The sequence below is a fragment of the Sitophilus oryzae genome, unplaced genomic scaffold, assembly GCF_002938485.1.
Source record: "Sitophilus oryzae breed Bouriz unplaced genomic scaffold, Soryzae_2.0 scaffold_1576_pilon_pilon, whole genome shotgun sequence".
Taxonomy (NCBI): Eukaryota; Metazoa; Arthropoda; class Insecta; order Coleoptera; family Curculionidae; genus Sitophilus; species Sitophilus oryzae.
In genome coordinates, this window is record NW_022146254.1 from 1,053,744 (window position 1) to 1,072,616 (window position 18,873).

The following is an 18,873-nucleotide window of genomic DNA, read 5'->3' on the forward strand; positions in this document are numbered from 1 at the left end:
AGAAAATAGTTTTTTTTTATAAGAAGGAAAGGGCAGAAAGTATTTTAGAAATGGAGGTATTTAGAAATTTATTGTTTCATAAAGATTTAAAGGTCCCGTTTATTATGAAGAAATATTCAAGTTTTACGGGTTGCAGACTCAGGCAGTTGCTAAATGAATGTTGAAGTTAGTTAATCTGTGGTTGAGGTCTAATTCTGTGTTCTGTGGTCTAGTTAATTATTCTATGGCTTGAAGTTGAAGTTTTATTTTAAGGAATTTTTTGGTTGATTCAATTCTTTTCGGTTTAAAATTTTCCATGTTTTAAAGTGAAATTTGCGTGGTCATAATAATTTTAATAATTATTCGATTCGTGAATTTTGTGTAAAATCGACATGAGTAAAGTTTGTGTTATTTGTTCTGGAAACGGCATTTATAAGTGCCCCACATGTTTTATATATTAGTAAGTTATTATTTTTCATATTATATCATTTTAAACTTAAATTATTGTGTGGTTTACATTGTGTGTAACTTATAGTAGATATAGGCACTTACATTTATTCTTAAATTTTAGTTGTTCAGCAAAATGCTGTAAAAAGCACCGAGAAAACGAATGTGAACTATTTAAGAAGGAAGAACAACCCGATCCTGATTCTGAAGAAAAGACCAAGAAAACTTTAAAAACTGGTGATGAGGTATCAGCAGATAGATTACAGTTATTAAGTAAGTAACTTAATATATTCCAAAATCTTGGTAAATATTAGATATATTGAAAATGCTAAGATAGGTTATGTTTATATTTATAGATTGTTATCTAACCGGTTCTATAAAATGTGAGAGAAATAAATTTTATAAATATGGGAAATATTTATCCTAGACGCAGTATTAATATGAAGATACTGATTTTTATGTTAAAATTAATTAATGTTTTTTTTTTCTTACTTTTCAGAGAATAGTGATGAAGTTAAGAATCTTTTGAGCAATCCACATTTGCGAGATCTACTGGTGACAATAGATGAAGCAGACAATGCTGAGCAGATAATGCAGAAAGCTATGCTGGAGCCTATATTTGTTGAATTTGCTGATGCTTGTATTAAGGCTGTTGAACATCCTAATAGCAATCGGGATGAGGGACAAGATCAAACGTGAACTGTTTATTAAAGCATAATGCTGATTTTCTTTCCTATTTTCTTTATTTTGGATCAATAAGGAAAATAGGTGATCTAATTCAAAGTCTGTCCATATCTCCATGTCACGAATAGCTCTTCTTTAATACTTTCTACTTAATTGATTTTGTTTTACTTTTTAAGTTATAAAGAGCTTTATAAAGATATAGTACTAGTATACATTTGTTAGAATTAGACATTTGCATGCATCTAAATTCATATACTTAGTTGGATTTCAACTTTTGGAATGTGACATTCAATTTAATTTTGAATTCTTAAAAAATTAATATCAATTTATGTATCTTTCGATTCCTAGCTGTATAATCAAACATTCATTCACCAGAATCTTAAATGTGTTCAAAGTCACATATTAAAGGCTGAAATCTGAAAGCAGTAATAAATTTTGTATGTTAAATATACATTCTTATACTCTTTTTATATAATTTTGTGTATGGTATATTTGAAACAAATAAAATTATTACTGAGATTTTGATTGTTTTATTCATGACTCAAACTTTCTAAAATATGTATAAAATATTTTTTCTTTGTTTTTGTTTATTGGAACACCCTGTATATTATTTTTTTATTAGATGGAGGGTTAAAAAATTATTATTATATTTCAAAATTTTTAATAGTTTTGCAGATACGTATTATTGCATAATATGGCGCTTTCAAAATATAAAATTGTAAGGGTAAAATACGAGAGAAAAATCATTGGTTGGCTTTGATAAACATTTATTGTGGAAAATGCCATATGAAATATAAAACTGGGAATATCTGCGAAACCGTTAAAAATTTTGAAATACTCTAAATAAAAAAAAATGTTCATTTTTTAATTCTCCCTCTATTGAAAAAATAATATAATTCCATTAAAAAAAAGAAGAAAAATTATTTTATATTTTAGAAAGTTTGGCGTAGAATTTTGAACATCCTGTATGATTTACGATTTCCATATTTATAGCAAACTAAGTACAGACCATTTAACGTAAATACCTAATACAGTTTTGATTTCAGGACAGTTCTTGTATATTAATATTGTTTTTAAGAAGGGCTGAAACATATAATTTTTATTTATTTATTAATATCTCTGAAATTGTCGAAATATATTTACTCATGTTTTAGGATTATGTAAAGTGATCTGAAAGGAAGCCAAAAATGCAATTAAATACAAGGTGTTCCATTTAAAAAAAATCATCCCGATCCACTCACACTTCTTTGAGCCACCCTATAGAAGTTAAAATATTTTCTTGAAATACATCCTAGTACATACCTTAGGGTATTTGCATTTAAACAAGTTTTTTATTCTAGGAGCTACAGATGCCCGACGCACGATATTGCCAGACCCTGTATGTCAAAAACAGGCATATTTATGCTCTTTATTAAAACACCTTAATTTTTATTCCGAAAAGAATTAATACAATTTATTAATTCTAATATTATTTATAATTTTTTGTTAATTTAGTGTCGAAAATAAATTATTATATAGAGTGTTCCATTACAAAAAATCCAACTCGTAACTCTTGCTTCTAGGATACTATACATATATTTTTATAAAGTGCTTTCAATTATGAGTGTACTGATTTAGTAGAACCCTTGATTATAATATATAAACAACGATAAAACTTAATTAGTTAGAGATACACTAATTTAAACAATTCTTTCGTTCCTCATTAACTTCATTACCTACCTTTATACTGTTCATAACTAGTACACAAAAAAAACAATACATTTTTAAAAGATCATGAAAAGTTTTGGTTGAAAAAATTAAATCTTTTATTTTTTTTAAGTAAAAAAGTACATACAAGGCCAGTCTATAATAATTATTTTTAAACAAGAACTGATATCTCGATATCTGGACAAGAATATGTTGTAGATACCAATATGTAGATTGTCCAATAATAAAATAAATAATAATTTAACATTTTACAGTTCGTCATGAATTGTGTAATTGGCTTCAACATAAATTTCCAAATCACTAGGTAACATAATATTATTGAGATATTTTGCTACAGCCCAATATCTTTTCCTTAACAAAAACGCACTACTTTTCGGTTGCCTGGTTCTGGTAAAAATTCCTTTTTTATTGCCACCCACTCTTGTATAACTTTGCGCTGTTTTAAAATCAGCAAAATTCCAAATATGTTCTCCAACAAACCAACTGTTGTTCTGTCTAAGTTTATCAAATGCTTTGAAATATTGTGATATTAGGGTGGTTTGGTATTCTTCTGACCAAATGTATGTAGGTAACTAGAAAAAAAAATAACAATAAAAGAATTTGTTTGTTTGATTTAGAATGGGTAGTACTTACAATATGCAATCCTTCTAGAGTATCAGCCCCATACTAATCATAACAGGTTTGTTATATTTATAATGCCATTCTTCAGCTTCTGATATAATTAGGTTTGTGATTTCATCTAATTTTCCTGTATTCTCGTACCAACCTTGATATCTGTTAAAACTTATAATGTCTAAATAATATCCCTAAAAGTCAGTTTTAATATCTAATAAAGATACAAAATAAAACTGCAAAACTTACAGCGTTGTCATCATCGTAAGACTGAGCTATTGCAGCTGTAACAGGTCTGCTGATATCTAGTGATTTTATATGGGCCACAATTTTTCTAAAATATATTTGTTAGTAATGTTGCTAATTAATACACCAGAATCCAAGAATTTAATTTAGGTTGATTGGAGACTTTGGCTTATAATATCTCTGGTAGCAAAATAACACTTGTTCAGCATAATACATCCAAACTTTCTACTGTGAACTATAGATGCGATTTCGTTAACATCATTTCAGCATCATAACATGATCAAAACATGATGCTAATATAATGTTAGCATCATCATCAGATGATTAAAATCAGTCCAGTATTCAAAGTAAAGTGTTTTTGTATAGTATGATGAAATGACTAGTGTTTTTTGACTGTTAACGCTACAACTATTGGGTCAACTTTCGTTTAGCTGAAATCAGTTATTAGAAAAAGATAAATTTTTGTCTTTAAAAAGCTACTGTGAACCACGGAAAACACAAATATTCCTGTGGAAATTTTTAGAAGCGTTTATAAACTCAGGAAAATAAAAAATTTCCTACGGAAACGCTTGATTTTTATTTTCCATTTTTGTAAGCATAAATACATAAAAAAATATCTTTTTATCACTTTTGAACCAAAAAAAATAATTTAAAAATGCTAACCAATCTAATAATAAATCTAATAATATTTTTACAAAATCGTTTTTAAAAAACCAGAGCTTAACCTCCACAAAGAAAAGCTAACCAAAGCAGCCCAAATCATAACCAATCTAATAATATTTTTGCAAAATCACAGTTAATTATTAAAATATAAAAACCACAGCTTAACACCCTCCACAAAGAAAAACTAACCAAAGCAACCCAAATGCTAACCAATCTAATATTTTTGCAAAATCACAGTTAATTATTAAAATATAAAAGAAAACTGCATGATCCAATGTTTTTTTGTTTTGAATCAGCCCTATTTACGTAAAGCTTTAATAAAAAACAAGAATGCATTCCGAGGTACTTATAGTTTACAAGAACCTATATTATTTATTCTACAAAAATTGTTATTCCTCCGAAAGATGTTTTACCCCACCCAGCACCCCTATTCGCTCCCGTATCCCGTAAGCTTCTAAACATAGCTTCTAAACTGAAAAATGTATGAAAAACAAAGTGCACAAAATGACTTGACACATTTCCGCCGGATTTTTTTTGTATTTCTTTGCTCGTAAAAGCTGGTATAAAACTAATATAAGTTCATTTTTCATGTAACTGATTTCGGCTATTCTAAAGTCAAAGCATTTTTTATGTAAAATAAAAAAAAAACTTTCCGCGGAGACTTTTTTGTGTTTTTATGTTTAGAAAATATGTCTAAAACACACCCCGAAGACTAGTTTTTATGTAACAGATTTCGGCTATACTAAAGTCCGAAAAATGAAAATGACGCATTTCTTCAGGAAAATTTTTGTATATTTGTACTCCTAACGCCTTCTAGAACGCATATTTATAGTCATTTTTTATATAACAGATTTCAGCTAAACGAAAGTTGAGCCCAATTATTTTATATTATTGATGCATGCAGTAAGACTCTTCTATTTTTATATATCTACATATTAAGAATTCTTACTCGAAATACGGTCCGCTTTCTGTATACTGAGTGGTAGGTTCATTTGCACATGACCATATTACTACAGAGGGTCTATTTTTGTCCCTGGTATAAAGTTCTGTAAATGATTTCTTATGGTTCTCCAAAAGTTCGTCTCCATATATTCTACAAAGGGAATATAAATAGTAAATTTATCATATATAGGAGGTAAATCGAAATCACGGTGTTCACAAAATGCTCAATATTGGATTTTCTATTTCAGATTTTTATTCCAATTTTGTTTCAAAATATGAGATGATGTATACAAGGTGAGTCACAAATAAGTGCAAATATTTTTAAGGGTAGTATATTTTGGTCCCTGAAACACGTGTATGAGGTTTTTTTCGCTAATTTTTTTTTTGAAAATATGGAATTTTTTAAAAAATATTTGGATTAATTTTTCACTTTTAAGTTAAAAAACACAATTTTTTGATAATATGGCAACATAGGTAGTAGATTAGATTTACAGGGAAAAAAAACAGAAAAGATCCAGTGGTTCCCAAAATTTAAGCAAAAAATCATTTTTTTAATTTTCCAAGTAAAATTACTCGGTATTTTGGACATATTTGAAAAACGGTAAAGAGAAAATATGTTTCTTTTATCGAGATCTACCAGCCCTGAAAATATTTGTACTTATTTAATAGAGAAGGTGATTTAATTCTAAACTAATTTCTTCTAAATGGAGTATACTGTAGATGTACTTTTTTTCTCAGGATTGGCAAAAAAGTCTGTTCCAAAAATACCAGTAGGTATGTCAGGATCTCTACTTGACAGTTTTTACAATATTGCTATTTTTAAACAAATTTTGTAAAGAAAATTTCCTTAATTTTTTTAATTGGAAATATTTTTAATATTATCGTTTTCAAAACTGTTACCAATATACAGGGTGATAAATTAGTTACTGTATTCGTTGTTACTATTTTAAATGGAACACCCTGAAATGAATGTAGATTTTGTTCAACTTTAGGTATGTTTTGATAAATAATTTTTATACCCAAAATCGATTTTTATACATTCTTTTTCTATTTTATAGAAACTAATTTCAACTGTAATGAAAAATATATTGTAAAATTAATTAGGACTTCAACTAATTTTCAGTTGTATTTTTTCAATTCTTTGGTAACAAACTATTAGTAAAAAAATTGTGTAAAAACTCCTTTTTCTTATTTTTAATAGCAGTTGCGCCCTCTAGCGGCCGCTCTACAAACTTGAAAATAATTTCCAGCAATTTCCCATGCTCCCTTTAGTCATAAATATTTTTTTCCCCAAGCTCTACGGCTAATACTTTCCGAGATACAGCCGAGAGCTATTCTTATTGGGACACCCGGTACATATATAAAACCACAAATATTTACTCAAGATTGACTGCTGGAACTTCATTAATAATCATAATTCCCAATTGATCAGCCAAATCCATCAATTCCTCGCTATATGGGTAGTGAGAAGTTCTGTAGCTATTAGCTCCAAGCCATCTGATCAAATTGTAGTCTTTTATAAACAAAGGCAAATCAGTACCTTTGCCTCTAAAATCAGAATCTTCATGTTTTCCAAAACCTTTAACAGTTGATTTTTATTTACAGTTATATTATGATCATAGTATAAGTATTTCTTATACCTGTTAGATATATTGGTTTGCTATTTATTGTGAAACTCTCATTGTTCCATTGTAAAACCCGAATTCCAAACGGCTGATCATATCTGTCAATTAATTTGCCATTTTCAAGTAAGTCTGCCTAGAATGTATTAAAATGTAGTCACAATATATTATAACAAATGCACTTTAAATATAGATTAATGCTCATTTAATAATTAATGTTTTAATGAAAAAAGAAATATAACATGAATAATAATTATTTTACTTACTCTGAGTGTATATAAATATCCCGGATTTTCGTGCATGGTGTATGGCCACCATAGATTAGGATTTTCAATATAAATAGTCTGTCCATCAGAAATAGTCTTCACTACTTCGCGGTTTTCATTCAAAATGGTCACGTTCAATATCGTATTTTCACTTTGGTTCGATATTGATACGCTATACGATACAATACCTAAAAATTTAGGTTGTATTTTTATCTAATTTACATCATAAGCAAAATTAAAATTAGCCAAATCTGTTAAAATACACAAAAAGATTTTATTTCAAATTTTGGATACGCGTTTTGCTAACTAAGTTAGCATTATGTAGAATGTAGAATGTTTAGGAGGGGGTTAATCACCGCGACCTTACAGATTTATTGTATATCCTCCTTTCTTGAGTTATAACTCATCATACAATCTCAGGGTTTTGACAAAAGCCAGTTTCTGTGACGGTTCCACAGAGGCCAGCTCTCCATCTTCGACATCAGCCGTACCAAAGTTTATGGCACGAACGGTTGTCGTCTCGACGCACTCAGTGATAAGGTGTTCTGGTTTTTCCTCATTTTTCCCATAGAATCTGCATTCGTCGTTGTTTCTCAGCCGCAGTTAAAAACCCCGTGACAATCCAAAGATTGTTCTTACTTAAATCAGGGAAAATCTTTGATCTTTCTCGGTCGTAAGTTCTGAGGAACTTTTTCGATTGTCTTAGAGGATGATCATTACCGTTAGAGGATGCCCATTAGAGTAACTAGCAATACATCGTGGAGGAGGCCAGGGGATCGCCCAGGAGGGCCTAGAGCTTTTGTTTTTTAAAAAATGAAAAAAAGTTAGGAAAAATACATTTTTGAATAAAACGTTTACATGAATTTCTCTATCAATAAATTTCATAGACCTGATTACCAAACTGTGTTCTCGTAGATTACTTAAATACCTACAAATTTTCTAAAAAAAATAAAAATTAACACATTTTTTGAACACAACAAAATAATATTAACTAAACAAAACTAGAAAACGTCATTTTCACTACATCACAAGCAAATAAAAATTGATACGTATCCAAGAGTCATAATTCAAGATTTCTCTGGGGGGTGCCAGCAGTAGTTGAAGGAGGGCTATGAGGATGCCCATTCCAGGTTACGGATGGAGTCTTCCAGGTGTTTCAGTTCCGCTTTAAGTTAATTCTACTTGGAAAGAAGAACGGTTCTGGTCCAGTTAGTGTGTGTGTGTGTGGGGGAGTGTTCCTTCCTTTTCTAGCTGGATCGTTTACTTTTCCAATACATTGATGGTTTCAATCTATCCCTTCGTGAGCTAATACCTAGAGTAGAAGTACTTGATTTTCTTTGCCTAATTGGTTTAACTTCTCTAGGCATTCTTTGACCAACTTCGAATTGATGGTTACTGAGTTGATCGCTTTTAGTGCTGCTTGACTATCGGATAAGATGGCTGTTTCCTATTTTCGATAATTAGCATCATACATCATTAATTATACAGCTGTAATCATGTGAAGATGCATATCACAAAATGATAACAGAGTGTACAAGGTGCTTCAAAAAAGTGCGACGGATGTAAAATATGTTTTTTTTAAATGCAACATCTTATTTTTTAATTCATATCGTCCGTACATGTATAAAACTGCTGAGTGAAAAAAAAAATATACATCTCCGTGACTTTTTACGTAAAAAGCGTACGTCTTTTGGTAAAACTCGCTACGAGCAACCGTTCTCAAGATATTTAGAATGGAAATAGTCAATACATATCATTATTGACAAAAAATAAACACGTTAATTAGATAGTTATTTGACTGAAAAAATAAATTTGAGAATTTTTTATTTTTTTTAAATTTAATCATAGATTTTTCTGCGAAAAAGTGACGATAAAACAGTTTCTATTGAACTTTTGACACAAAAACATTTCAAATTTATGATTTCAGTCCTTTGAATAAGAAGACTAAGGAAGGAGCACATCAAAAATCTTAGGTCCACCGCGATGGGCCTTAAATATGGCCGACTTAAATTCCGGTTTATCAGTGCCGTTCGAATTTTATTTAAAAAATGTAAAACTATGATGTAGGGTAGACGTGGGGTAGACTCAATAATTTGTTGTTTTATTTTGCGTTGTGAATAAATGTTGGTAGTTATTAAAATTGTTATAAAAATATATAATTCTAATAAAAATAGATAGGATATAATAAGTATTTATTAACACAAACATCCGATACGCTACTGAAGCAGGTAAGTCAAATTAACGTATCTAAATTCTTTGACATCTAATCTTTAAACAAGTAGTAATAAAAGCAAAAATGCAAGAAAAAATATATAATTAGTTAATTTAAGTGTATTTCATAAATGATCGGTTTACTACACGTATGTATATTATATAGTCACTTACTAGCGAAAAGTTGTTCCATTATTTCACTCGATTTTTGCCGAGATCTACCGCACACTACACAACCAACTATTTTAGAGCCTTTTTCGATAAATTGCGATAGTGTCATTGTTAATTTAAGTTCTGCCACAATTTCTATCTAGATTTACTACCTTTATACAACTATCAGCAGTAGAATAAATAATAAATAACATAAAATAAGCTCCGTAAAGACTGACAAATCCACGAAATTTCAAATCGAATTCAAATGTGTCAAATGAATCGTCAAACAGAACTGTCAAGGATCCCCACCCTAGAGTCCTTTTTCCACTCACCATGCATGAATACATGGATAACATTATGCTCATTCCTTAGTCTTTTTATTCAAAGTTTCAGTCTAATAACTATTAAGTCAACAAGTTTAATTTATGTCAATGATGACAGATATTAATAATTTCGATTCCAAATATCTCGAGAACTCGTTACTCGTAACAATTTTTACTAAGGGGCATTTTTTACGTAAAAAACGTCGTAAATGTATTTTCTTTTACTCAGTAGTTTTATAGAGGTACGGACGAAAAGTTACTTAAAGTTATTACTCTTTAAACCAGTTAAAAAATATGTAAGTGGCGCCCTCTACATATTAGGAGTCATATTAACATCAAAATGAAATTTGTCATGTCAAAAAACTCCCAGACACCAATTTTCATCCAAATATTGATGTTACTTCAGAAATTATTTGGAAAAAATCGAAATAAAAATGAAACTTCTACACCCTGTATCTCCGATTCTAAGCATTTTAGGACATACATTATTAGAACTTTTTTTACTTATTTTTGTCTGCAGAATATGCTGCCGAAGTTTCCTGAATACAGTTCGGACCACCCTGTATAACCAAATGAGTTAATTGACTTTACTATATCGTTGTCTCACCCTGTACTCTGTACTTTTCTGTTATTAAAGGTTAATCCTAAATTATATTTTGATAGTAAACATACTAATTACCATAATTGCCGCTAATTTCTGTAATGATTGCGATATCGTCGATATAGGTTTGACTAGTGGTGTAGAGTATTACAGATCTATCAATCCCTGAGTAGTCGAAGAAGTCAAAACTGTAGGTTCTTGTTAGGATACCGCTAAAAAATAGCGGGATATATATCTATCTATGTATATACAGGATGGAGCCTCTTATACGACGCGTGGGCTTCAAGCAGAACTGTAGTTTATATCGAAATGAAATTTTGGGCGCCTCCATAGGTAGGTTAATTCAGCTCTACTCACACTAAATCATAAAAATGAAAATATCTATGAAAATCTTTGTTTGAGGGGTAGGCAACCTCAATAGAATTTTTAAGAGACATGAATTTCCCATTGAATATCGGAGTAATATAATGGGTTTTCCATTTAAAATAAAAGAGGAACCTGCTTTTAAAGGCGACCAATGTCCAATATTAATTTTGTTTCACCCTGTATAACTTTTTGGGTCAAGTTGTAATTTGATTTAAAGTACAATAGTTATTTTAACTACATTATTAGACTATACCGGGTAAAATCCAATTTAGGTAGCTTTTATTGAGATTTAAAAATTGTTCTTCATTTTTAGAAAATGTTAAATAAGTCAAAAACTTAACTTTTTAGTCATATCTTCTCTAATAAAACTCACCTTTATTTTTCTCCTAGAATACGAAAATTAATTAATACTCTATATATTAGTGCTATTACAAAAAAACTTTGATGTGTATTTTTTTTGGGGGATACTCTGTTGAACTCTCTAAATTTTTAAAGAGTGCTCTGAATTAACATACATTTATGCTCACAAATGTTCATTTCAATACAAACTGCCGTTCTTCTGAGAGCCTCCGCGTCGTATGAGAGGCGCCACCCTGTATAGGTGGATTAAATTTTGATATCTGATTAATATACAGTGTGCTTTCTAAGTAAAATTAATTTTAAAGATGATTTAGCGGAACATTTTATAAAAAAAAAATTTATTAAGGTAACTCAGAAAAACGTAACGTTTTGTGTTACTGATGGGTCTCAATTGTGACAATAAAAATGGTACGCTACTGGTATGTTTTTTTTTCATATGCGTTAAGTTGTTTCTTGCACTTTTTTTGTTCAAGACTAGATAATAAAAATAAGGACCGTTTTAGTACCTACTTCAAATTGTCATGTGCTAAATCCAGCCTACATTAGATTATCTTATATTTTTTTATAATCGTTCACTGTATCAAAAAAGTACATCGATATAAAGAGGTACAGTTTTATTTGAATGATTGATGCATGTGCATGAGGGATATTTTAATAAATTTCAGAAAGTAATTTTTTAAATTGTTTTTCTCTCTTTGTTGGAAAAGATTCTATTTATTGAGAGATCTTTAGTAATAATACTTAATGTTTTCATTCATTAGTCTTCGTTAGATTAAAAATAAGTAGTACCTACTTCTCTGAGATGTATGTTCCTCCTTGAGGTATTGTCGAATCTGTTAAAATATTGTCAACCACAACTTTAATAAAATTTTCATTTCCGTAATTTACTATTTGTGTTACTTCTGTGCCAAAAGGTAAATGCCCTATTGAATGTTCAATTACATATTCTCCATTAATTGTTACATTAGCTGAATAGCATACAGAACCGAATCTTATCCATACTCTCTTGTCTTTCCAAGATTCTGGAACAAAGAACCGTCTACTATATGTCACAGATCCGGCATACTCTCTAAGATTTGTTTGTGTTCCTACATCGTTATAGCTGGAAGGTACTGGCATTAAACTCAAATCCATATTGACATTAACCTGTCGAATTATGTATATGTTAAAAAAAATTATTTTGAAAATATTTTTTTGTACCTGAGGCGTGTTTAGTGGAGTAGTTAAATTATCTGGTTGAAAATTCCATAAACCATCTAAAGAGAGAACTTCTCTGGTTGGAGAAGGTCTGTAAGGTAACAGTGCTAATGTTGCTGTTTGAAAACACAGTAGAAATATTGCAGGTATAAAGTAGCGTAGAAACATGTTGGGTTTGAGTTACCAGTGATACTGTAAATTATTTAAAAAATAGTGATTATAGAAATACTAAAATTATATAAAAACAACAGTAGAATAATATTCTACTGTTGTTTTGACATGTTGACATAATATGTCAACATGAAATAATCACAGAATGTACCGTGTGCGTCTCAAAAATGGCTCATCCCAATAACTTTTTATTTTTTCATAATTTATCAGGTGCCCATATATAAAAAAATATACATAAAAAAAACGAGGATTTGGTATGTCAGTATATGACATATATAAATTAGAATTGATTGTATTCAATTATTTCGGTCACTTCCTGTTTCACCGGAAATGACGAAAACTTTTGTTTTTGAAATGGCACCCTGGGTATTTTTTTACTTTAATCGATAGAAAATGGCACTCTGTATATGTAACAAAATTGTATTTTAAATTTCAATCTAGACTACCATGGCTGTGTTAAAAACACTAATTTTTAATCAAGGAGCCTTGGAATCGTCTGATGTTTTTAGTCTCTTGTCCTAGCCGGTGAAAAATGCCTAAATCGTATTTTTCATCATATCTCAATTTTTTCAAACGGATCGAGAATGGCTCATTAGCATATTTGGAAAAAAATTTTTTACGAATCATTTGATATCACACACTTGGTATTTCGAGTCAATTTGGCGTTATAAATCGTTTGTTGCAATTTCAAATAAACCATATTCGAAAGTATCATAAGTTGAGATATTATGGTATGTCATTCTATTCAGAGCATCATTTTCTATCGAATAAAGTAGTAAAATACCCAGGGTGCCATTTAAAAATCAAAAGTTGTAGTCATTTCCGGTGAAAGAGGAAGTGACCTAAAACAATTGAATACGTCAATCAATCCTAATTTATGTCATATACCTACTAACATACCAAATCTCGATTTTTTATCTAATAAAATCAAAAAGTTATAGGGGTGAGCCACTTTTAAGACCCACCCGGTATACAGTGAAAAATAAAAAATATGAAAGACGGAATACCATGAGACCGTCACTCAACAATAGGTAATAAAAATATCTCTGTGGTGAGTTTATATCCCAAAATCTTCTAGGAATATTACTACAAACAAGCAACTTAAAAAAGTAAAATTTGAGATACACCTTGAGCTAAAAAGAATGTTAAATCACTCTGGAACACATCTAATCTGGATCTCTAAGGCTAAACATGACAAAAACAAGACAAAACTCAAGACAACACAGACAAAAACAAGAAATTTTCAAAGAAGAAAATGTCAAGTACTGGAATCCTGGATTGTAAAAATCTGAAAATCTATAAAAGTCTGATAAACAGGGTGTTCAGTTCAAGAATGCGCAGCCATATTTCGGGAGGTGATGCCTCATCAAAAAAAGTTCCTATAAACATGGATCCGGAAATGTATAGTTTTAAAGAAAAAGTATACATTTGTAATAAAATCCTAAAAAATATACAGTATGTCCGCAGATTTGCAAGAGGAAAAACTTTTTATGACATTTTGAGAAAAATGCATTCTTCATAAACATTTTTGATTGTTCTATAATGATTGGTCCCATTTATACTGTTTATTTTATATTTTTATATATGTATATACTTTTCCAAATTTCCATACCGTTTTATGGCGCGATAAAACTTGTGGACACTGAGTAATGCAGATATCGCATCATGGATCCCACCTTCTGAATCTCTTCCGCCAGGTGCAGACCTGCAATGGAAAACATGAAAGTCCCTCAACAGACTAAGAAGTGGGATTGGCAGAACAAGGGATAACATGGTCAAATGAAATTTTCTTAGAGATCCATCAACATTATGCTAATGTGGTATCGAACAAACAACTAGACATCTATACAGGGTGTCCCAGAAATTAGTGCAAGTATTTTAAGGAGTGGTAGGTCTCGATCAAAGAAACATATTTTCTCTCTATCGTTTTTCAAATAAGTCCAAAATAACGGAGATTTTTTTTGGTTTGAATTTTTTTTTGCTCAAATTTTGAGAACCTGTGGATCTTTTCTGGATTTTCTTTCTTGTAAATTTAATCTATTACCTACGTTGTCATATTATCAAGAATTTATGTTTTTTAACTAAAAACTAACAGAAATTCCAGAAATTTTTTAAAAAAATTGCAATTTCAAATAAACCATATTCGAAAGTGTCATAAGTTGAGATATTATGGTATGTCATCCTATTCAGAGCATCATTTTCTATCGAATAAAGTAGTAAAATACCGAGTGTGCCATTTAAAAATCAAAAGTTGTAGTCATTTTCGGTGAAAGAGGAACTGACCTAAAACAATTGAATACGTCAATCAATCATAATTTATGTCATATACCTACTAACATACCAAATCTCGATTTTTTATCCAATAAAATCAAAAAGTTATAGGGGTGAGCCACTTTTAAGACCCACCCGGTATACAGTGAAAAATAAAGAATATGAAAGACGGAATACCATGAGACCGTCACTCAACAATAGGTAATAAAAATATCTCTGTGGTGAGTTTATATCCCAAAATCTTCTAGGAATATTACTACAAACAAGCAACTTTAAAAAGTAAATTTTGAGATACACCTTGAGCTAAAAAGAATGTTAAATCACTCTGGAACACATCTAATCTGGATCTCTAACGCTAAACCTACCACTGACAAAAACAAGAAATTTTTAAAGAAGAAAATGTCGAGTACTGGAATCCTGGATTGTAAAAATCTGAAAATCTATAAAAGTCTGATAAACAGGGTGTTCAGTTCAAGAATGCGCAGCCATATTTCGGGAGGTGATGCCTCATCAAAAAAAGTTCCTATAAACATGGATCCGGAAATGTATAGTTTTAAAGAAAAAGTATACATTTGTAATAAAATCCTAAGAAAATGTCGAGTACTGGAATCCTGGATTGTAAAAATCTGAAAATCTATAAAAGTCTGATAAACAGGGTGTTCAGTTCAAGAATGCGCAGCCATATTTCGGGAGGTGATGCCTCATCAAAAAAAGTTCCTATAAACATGGATCCGGAAATGTATAGTTTTAAAGAAAAAGTATACATTTGTAATAAAATCCTAAAAAATATACAGTACGTCCGCAGATTTGCAAGAGGAAAAACTTTTTATGACATTTTGAGAAAAATGCATTCTTCATAAACATTTTTGATTGTTCTATAATGATTGGTCCCATTTATACTGTTTATTTTATATTTTTATATATGTATATACTTTTCCAAATTTCCATACCGTTTTATGGCGCGATAAAACTTGTGGACACTGAGTAATGCAGATATCGCATCATGGATCCCACCTTCTGAATCTCTTCCGCCAGGTGCAGACCTGCAATGGAAAACATGAAAGTCCCTCAACAGACTAAGAAGTGGGATTGGCAGAACAAGGGATAACATGGTCAAATGGAATTTTCTTAGAGATCCATCAACATTATGCTAATGTGGTATCGAACAAACAACTAGACATCTATACAGGGTGTCCCAGAAATTAGTGCAAGTATTTTAAGGGGTGGTAGGTCTCGATCAAAGAAACATATTTTCTCTCTATCGTTTTTCAAATAAGTCCAAAATAACGGAGATTTTTTTTGGTTTGAATTTTTTTTTGCTCAAATTTTGAGAACCTGTGGATCTTTTCTGGATTTTCTTTCTTGTAAATTTAATCTATTACCTACGTTGTCATATTATCAAGAATTTAAGTTTTTTTAACTAAAAACTAAAAGAAATTCCAGAATTTTTTTAAAAAAATTGCGAATTTTCAAAAAAAAATTCGCGAAAAAAAAACTCATAGACGTGTTTCTGGGGTTGAATTATACTACCAGTTAAAATACTTGCACTTATTTCTGAGACACCTTGTATAGCTGCCCTGAGTGTCCAGTTTCTTGTACACTCGACGACCTGTTGCAGGCCTCAGGAAATGACGTTGATGTCGCTAATTTTTGGTCTGATAATATTTAGTGTTTATACAATGTTCATATCTTTTAAAAAATTTTACAATTTTATGTTTGTAACTGTCTTGAATTTTATCTTTGCATTTTTTCTTCTGTTTGTCTTTATACATTTTGTCTATTTTTTATTACTATTTCTATATATTTTTTTATGTGCAGCGCTTTTGACACGAATAAATAAAATAAATACCGTTTTAGAAAAAATTAAAAAAAAATATGAAAACATAAAATTTAATTTTAAAAATCAAAACGTGTTTCTGTGGTAATATAATTTCATTTTCATTCTTTGATATACTCTGTTTTTTTTCTCAGGTAAGATTTCGACAGACGATGACAGAAGAAAAGCAGATGACGTCCCATACCAATCTATTTATTTTACTAAAAAAAGTTTCTAATTATTTTTAAGTTATCTATGGATGGGTTTAAATATAAATCCGTCATGCGTCGTGTCTTGTTGTTTTTAACCAGTTTTATTGGTTTATTTAAAAAATGACAGATCGTATTTCAATTTTATTGGTTTGACGGAACGATGAACGACAAACGGACGCCGATGCGTATGAACTCGCCTTTAGATTTTTGTCATTTTTGACGCTTGTCTAAGTCTTAACAAATTATAGGTTATAATTTTGTGTCAACTTTTGTTAAATACCCTGCGTTTTGGAAGATGATGCATTTTGATTCGTATTATTACGTGTGTTTTGTGCCTTTTGAAGTCAAGTGGAGGAAAAATCGAGTGAAAATTAACTGTAGACCCAGAGCACAGTTTATGGTTAATACTCGTTGCCCAGGCAGAAAGTCTTATACACCAATGAAGTTGCCATCGATAAAGTTTGTATACCATTTCGTCGTAGATAAGTGCATCTCGTATAAGGTAGAAGGATCAAACTAAACACATACTAAAAACTGGAGTAGCTGTAAAATATCGACATCACACGATAGGCAAATAATGGATTTTAGTACTGCAGAAAAATAATGTCAAAAGGTACTGGTTTAAAAAAATTAAGATTAAAGTTAATTAATCAACCTTTAAGGTATAAAATTTGGTAGGAGTTATTATTAATAAAATGGTTTGTTTTATTTACCTATGTTGTTTTATTTATTCCTGTGGAATATTACAAATTTGTATTTGTACATAAGTTATATTGATAAATATAATCATAAATGCGGGTAGTTTTATAAAGCTTGAAAGTAAATAATAGTTCTTTTTATATTTTTTTGGTATGTAGTGTCTTGTTCTTGTTTGTTTTGTATTAACACATACCGTTTTTATTAAATAAAATAACTCGATTACATTTTTTCAGTTTTATACAGTTTTTTTCACAATATTTTGAAGTAATCATTTGTCATCTTGTCAATCAAATTTTAAATATTTCCTGCTATGCGTTCCAGTTGTACCAACTTATTTCATTGTAAAATAAAATAAACTACTTTGAAATTAAAATGACAGACACATCTATCATTGTCAGGGATCTTCTCGTTGGACAGACTATAGATTATTATCAATTGTTATTAATAGAATTTTAATTAACATTTTACTACGGAAACCAAAGCTTATCGTAAAATATTTATTTTCAACTAAACAATTTGATTTCTTGTATTCATCGGTGTGACATTATTTAAATATTAGAAAAAATAATAATAAAAAATGCATTTGACCCTATAAGATTCAAGTTAGAGAAGTTGCATTCGACAATTAGAAAAAAATGAAATAAGTAATCTAAGACAAGAAAAAAATATTATTACAACGCTTACCTTCTTATTTTCTTATACACAGAATACGAGAAAACCTCTTTTTCTAACTACTTTGCCTATAGCTACTTCTACTACTAAATCTCTTGTAACTAGAAACGTTAATAATAGGCTTTTAAGCTGGTTATAAATAAATTCGATGTAATTTCCATATTAACTAGTTTTTTAGATATTTCTCTCATATTATTATTAACAACTAAATTTTAAGCCATACAAAATATTTAAATGTTGGTGTTTAAGTAAGCCGATTAACATTATATTTTTTAAAAGGAGGAATAACGAATTATGATTTTTTTAATTATTTACTGTGGTTTATAAATGGCATCTTTTCTCACGTTTTTCTCTCTAATTATTTCGTTTTTTAACATTTAAAACAGGTAACATTTTTTGACGGATGTATTATAGCGGTGTAGAAGGTAAGGGGAAACCATTGGCACTAAAAATCTTTCCCAAGATCAATCATCATGATAAAGATTAGATGGGGACAGGAATGCTAAGAACCCTCGGGCGGGAAAATAAAAATAAAAATTCTTTCAAAATTGGAAAACATTGGATGTTTGTACAATTTATGAAGCAGGAAGATTCAGAAACTTACGTGTGTTAAGTTAGCACAACCACTTTAAAAAAAATGTATGAAACTATGT

General features: G+C 29.9%; 1 protein-coding gene and 1 pseudogene across 1 annotated transcript; one reads left to right on the forward strand and one right to left on the reverse strand.

Moving 5' to 3' along the window:
* The first annotated feature begins 222 nt into the window (after positions 1–222).
* Positions 223–1,629, forward strand: LOC115879231 (zinc finger HIT domain-containing protein 3). The gene is made up of 3 exons (XM_030895932.1): positions 223–439; positions 551–699; positions 926–1,629. Exons 1-3 carry the CDS (start codon positions 372–374, stop codon positions 1,123–1,125), a joined length of 417 nt encoding a protein of 138 aa, XP_030751792.1. The 5' UTR covers positions 223–371; the 3' UTR covers positions 1,126–1,629.
* Positions 1,630–2,928: 1,299 nt separating this feature from the next.
* Positions 2,929–14,329, reverse strand: LOC115879296 (annotated as a pseudogene).
* Between the last annotated feature and the right edge of the window lie 4,544 nt (positions 14,330–18,873).

Coding starts and splice junctions, on each gene's coding strand:
- LOC115879231 (XM_030895932.1), top strand. CDS start 372: ATGAGTAAAGTTTGTGTTATTTGTTCTGGAAACGGCATTTATAAGTGC. Junction 440..550: donor CCCACATGTTTTATATATTA/GTAAGTTATTAT, acceptor CTTAAATTTTAG/TTGTTCAGCAAAATGCTGTA. Junction 700..925: donor AGATAGATTACAGTTATTAA/GTAAGTAACTTA, acceptor CTTACTTTTCAG/AGAATAGTGATGAAGTTAAG.